Genomic DNA, 3,602 nt, shown 5'->3' on the forward strand with positions numbered 1-3,602 from the left:
TAGAAAATCATATACACAGTGCTGTACGGAAGAGCCGCGTGTATGAAATTCCATACACATGGTAGCCAACATGTTAAGCCTTCTGTACAGCTGATATAGTTTTCTGATGGTGCAGCTGATATAGTTTTATTTATTTATTAACGTCAATTTAGAACGAAGGGCCTCGTACAAGAGGTGAGCACTCTACCGTATCATCGAGAATTTTAAGTCTGGCCCAGAATAGGAAAGGTGGGAAAGCTGCGTCAAAGCAATCGCTGACCTAAATGATTATGATCCATACTATATAAATTTCATTATGTAATTGTGTTTTTGTTTTTATTGCAGAGGTTAATGAAAGCTCGACGACAGTTGATAAGGAAGCTGAGGACCAGCCAAAGTGTTTATTGCCCTTGCTCAAATGACTAATAGTTTTTCTATTATTACTATTATTTATGTCTTCCTCGTGTCGTTTGACATCACATTAATAGGGATTAACGAATTCCTGTTTGTGGAAAATCTGTACAAAGATGGTGCGACAGACCCATCTGTGGTAAGACTTTCATAAACTGAAAAAATTAAATTCGCTAAGCTAGTCATACTTTTTTATAGTGTTTTCGTTCAAGTGCCAGTGCAGTCGCAACAAATACTTAACAGTACATGAATTTACACCACTGCCTACTTTATTTCGTCTGAGTATTTATGAACAGGTATTATTATAATTGTAATTCTAAAGGTATTTTGAGATGTCTCTATTTGTTTAAATATAGAAGTTTTTACTACTGTTTGTGTATTGTATGAGGTTTTTCTTTTAAAAATAAATACATACCAAAACATTACTTCTTAATTTAAAATCCTCTTCCGAAAGCATGATCCCACATGGTAGGTGTGAAAAAAAAGTTTCTAACTTTATTGTTAATATGCTTGAAATCTTGACAACATGTATTTTAGTTTAAACGTATTTTTCTTTAGAAGATTCCCAATGACTAAGAAAATATTATGTATGAAATATTTCATGTACAGGGTGGCATGAAGTTGCTTTTCCCAAACAAGTTATTTATTTATTTATTTACATATTGGGGAAAGCGACTTTGTGCCTACCTTGCATATATAAATAGCTGCAAATTTTAATTAGTAAAATATTAACTACTTTTGTTTGGAAAGTAAGGTCGGTAACATACGTTAATTTTCAATACAGTAATTAGGAAAATAATAGACCCTGAAATTTGAAAATAAATATTTAGTGAACATCTTGTACGTAATGACAATAGAATATAAGGTCTATTGGACGCATAGTCGTAAGACATGAATTCGTCAAAATACTGTTCACAGCCAGTCCAGCTCTTAGAGTTGGACCCAAACGTGTTAAGTACAACACTAATTTCTAGAATGAATGAGAATAAAATACGGTCTGATATGGAAATAATGCCTAAACAAAAATGCATACTAAAGTACCAGAACCATGTAAATTGTGGAGGAAATTCGACATAATAGATTTTGATCGGATCTTTAATATTCAGCATTTTACAAGAGTTAACTGCTGACCAATGGTTGCAGAATAGTAAATTATTCCTCAACTTCGATTTCTTTACGCTACGCCTCTTTTTACAGCAAAAGGAGCAGAACCTCTTAGTTCGATAAGTGGTTTCTAATAAACTTGAACATACTTTACAGAAGTTACTTTATTTCACCTACGTATAGCATAATAAAGTATAGCTGCCAGAAACTAATCTAAGTAAAAGTAATTAGAGCTACAGTGAACCATCTTTACTAAGTATCATAGAGAAATGAAATTGTAAAACTCATCTTGATACAGCAAACTTGTTTCGCTTTAATATTTGATCTAGGAATATTTCCTACGGACTATAAGTGGAAAACGTACAGGTGTGTCAAAACTGGACCGGGCCTGAAAGACGAATCGGAAACTAATTTTGTCAGCCTATGTTAATCGTAATGTGTTTGGGAAACTGACTCTTTATCCAAGACTGCAAAGTACTGTAATACTACTACGACCACTGCTAATATTACTACAACTGCTACGACTTCGCGTCAGAGTTGACATGTCTGGTGGTACAGAATTTACCTTCTAACTACAGAAAAAGTCGGAGAAATGCTAGTTATTATGGCCGGTCTGCGTAGAATGTGAACAGATGCTTGATCTACAACGGTGGCTCAGTAGGTAAAGCACTCACATCTGATGCTAGGGGTCGTCGGATCAATTCCTGCTCGTGCTATGTGAGCTTTGTGGTGGACAAACACCGTGTGCGTAGGAGTTTTCAGGGTGGTCCACTGTTTTCATTCCACCAATTCATCCCATCATCCATACGGCCTGAGCCGTAGTTACCTAAAGAAAGTATGATAAAGTCAAGTACTTGACCTACTAAGTAAATTTGGTACGCTACCATTAGACCACGGAGGCCGAAACAGTGAACTGGCGTGTTCATAAGATCAGTGCAATTTGTAGTAATGTTCAATTAGCAAGGCAAATACCAAATTGTGTTACATCTTCCTTTATTGTTTATAGTATGATACTACAAATATAACAAAATATAATGATCAAATAAATCACCAAGACGCCAGGGTCGATTAGGGGTGCTCGCTCAGTGGTTGAGCGTTCACCTCTGGTGCACGCGGTCCCTGGTTCGATCCCAGCTCGCGCCCAGTGAACTTTGTGGTGGACAAACACAGTGTGTGAGGGTTTTCTCGGCGTTCTCCCATTTCCTCCCACTATTCATTCCACCATTTCATTTTCATTGTTTTGTTTTCGTATTACTAGTAATAGCAGTAGTGGTATTCGCTGTCGTTGGCAGCAATAGTGGAATTAGCACTTGTATTCGTAATTGTAACAGTAATATTAGCAGTAGTTGTTGTAATATTAGTATTACATACGGTGTAGCAGTTTTACCTATCTTCTCTGTTACTGTAACGCACTAATGAGTATAGTATAAGACTTTTATGTCAATGAGCTTTATTATATAATAAACATGGCTGGACAGAGCAAGTACAGATATCAAATAGACAGACAGAATAGGGATATGCAAAGCAAACCTTGGGTAACCTTTCATACGATTTTGCCATTCGAGAAGGACAAATAGACATTGCAATATTATGAAGACACATTTCTTATTTTCCATTGCATATTGAAGGATTGACTTGGTTGTTCTCAAGCCGGCTCGAGATTCGGACCTGGGTTTGCTCTGGTCAAAACCCAGCAGTACGAGGTTACATCACTTTGCCACTGACGGAGTTAGCCACTTTGGCTCTCACCCCTATATACATGGTGTACAGTCCGCAGGAAAAAAAAAAACTGCAACATGAACATGTAAGTTTATTGTGAAACGAGGAAGTCTTTTCCAAAATAAGTGTGCAGGGGAGGACGCTGAGGTTTTCCTGGCGTGATTCGTGCCACTAGATGTTATGTTGATTCCTTGGGCTGTTAGGCGTAGTTTCACAATAAACTTACATGCTCATGTTGCAGCTTTTTGCTGTGGGCTGTACCAGAAGTATAAACAAGAATGACAAGGAACAAAAAGGGAAAACACCATTATAAAACTAGAAACAATCACACAGTCTAACCTATCGCACATAAGTGATTCAGTGTTTCTGGGACACCCTGTATAGCCAAG

At 37.0% G+C, this 3,602-nt stretch overlaps 1 protein-coding gene across 3 annotated transcripts in view; it reads left to right on the plus strand.

The window, feature by feature from the left end:
- The window catches only part of Axs (Abnormal X segregation), a 204,350-nt gene extending 203,535 nt beyond the window's left edge, over window positions 1-815 (plus strand). For all 3 annotated transcript variants that reach the window (XM_081757254.1, XM_081757246.1, XM_081757261.1), the window contains one exon: window positions 325-815. In XM_081757254.1, the coding sequence (XP_081613380.1) occupies window positions 325-405 (81 nt within the window). In that variant the 3' untranslated portion in view covers window positions 406-815. The remainder of the gene's footprint in view (window positions 1-324) is intronic.
- Window positions 816-3,602: the final 2,787 nt, after the last annotated feature.

Source organism: Thermobia domestica, chromosome 1, assembly GCF_964235325.1.
Source record: "Thermobia domestica chromosome 1, izTheDome1.hap1.1, whole genome shotgun sequence".
Lineage (NCBI taxonomy): Eukaryota > Metazoa > Arthropoda > Insecta > Zygentoma > Lepismatidae > Thermobia > Thermobia domestica.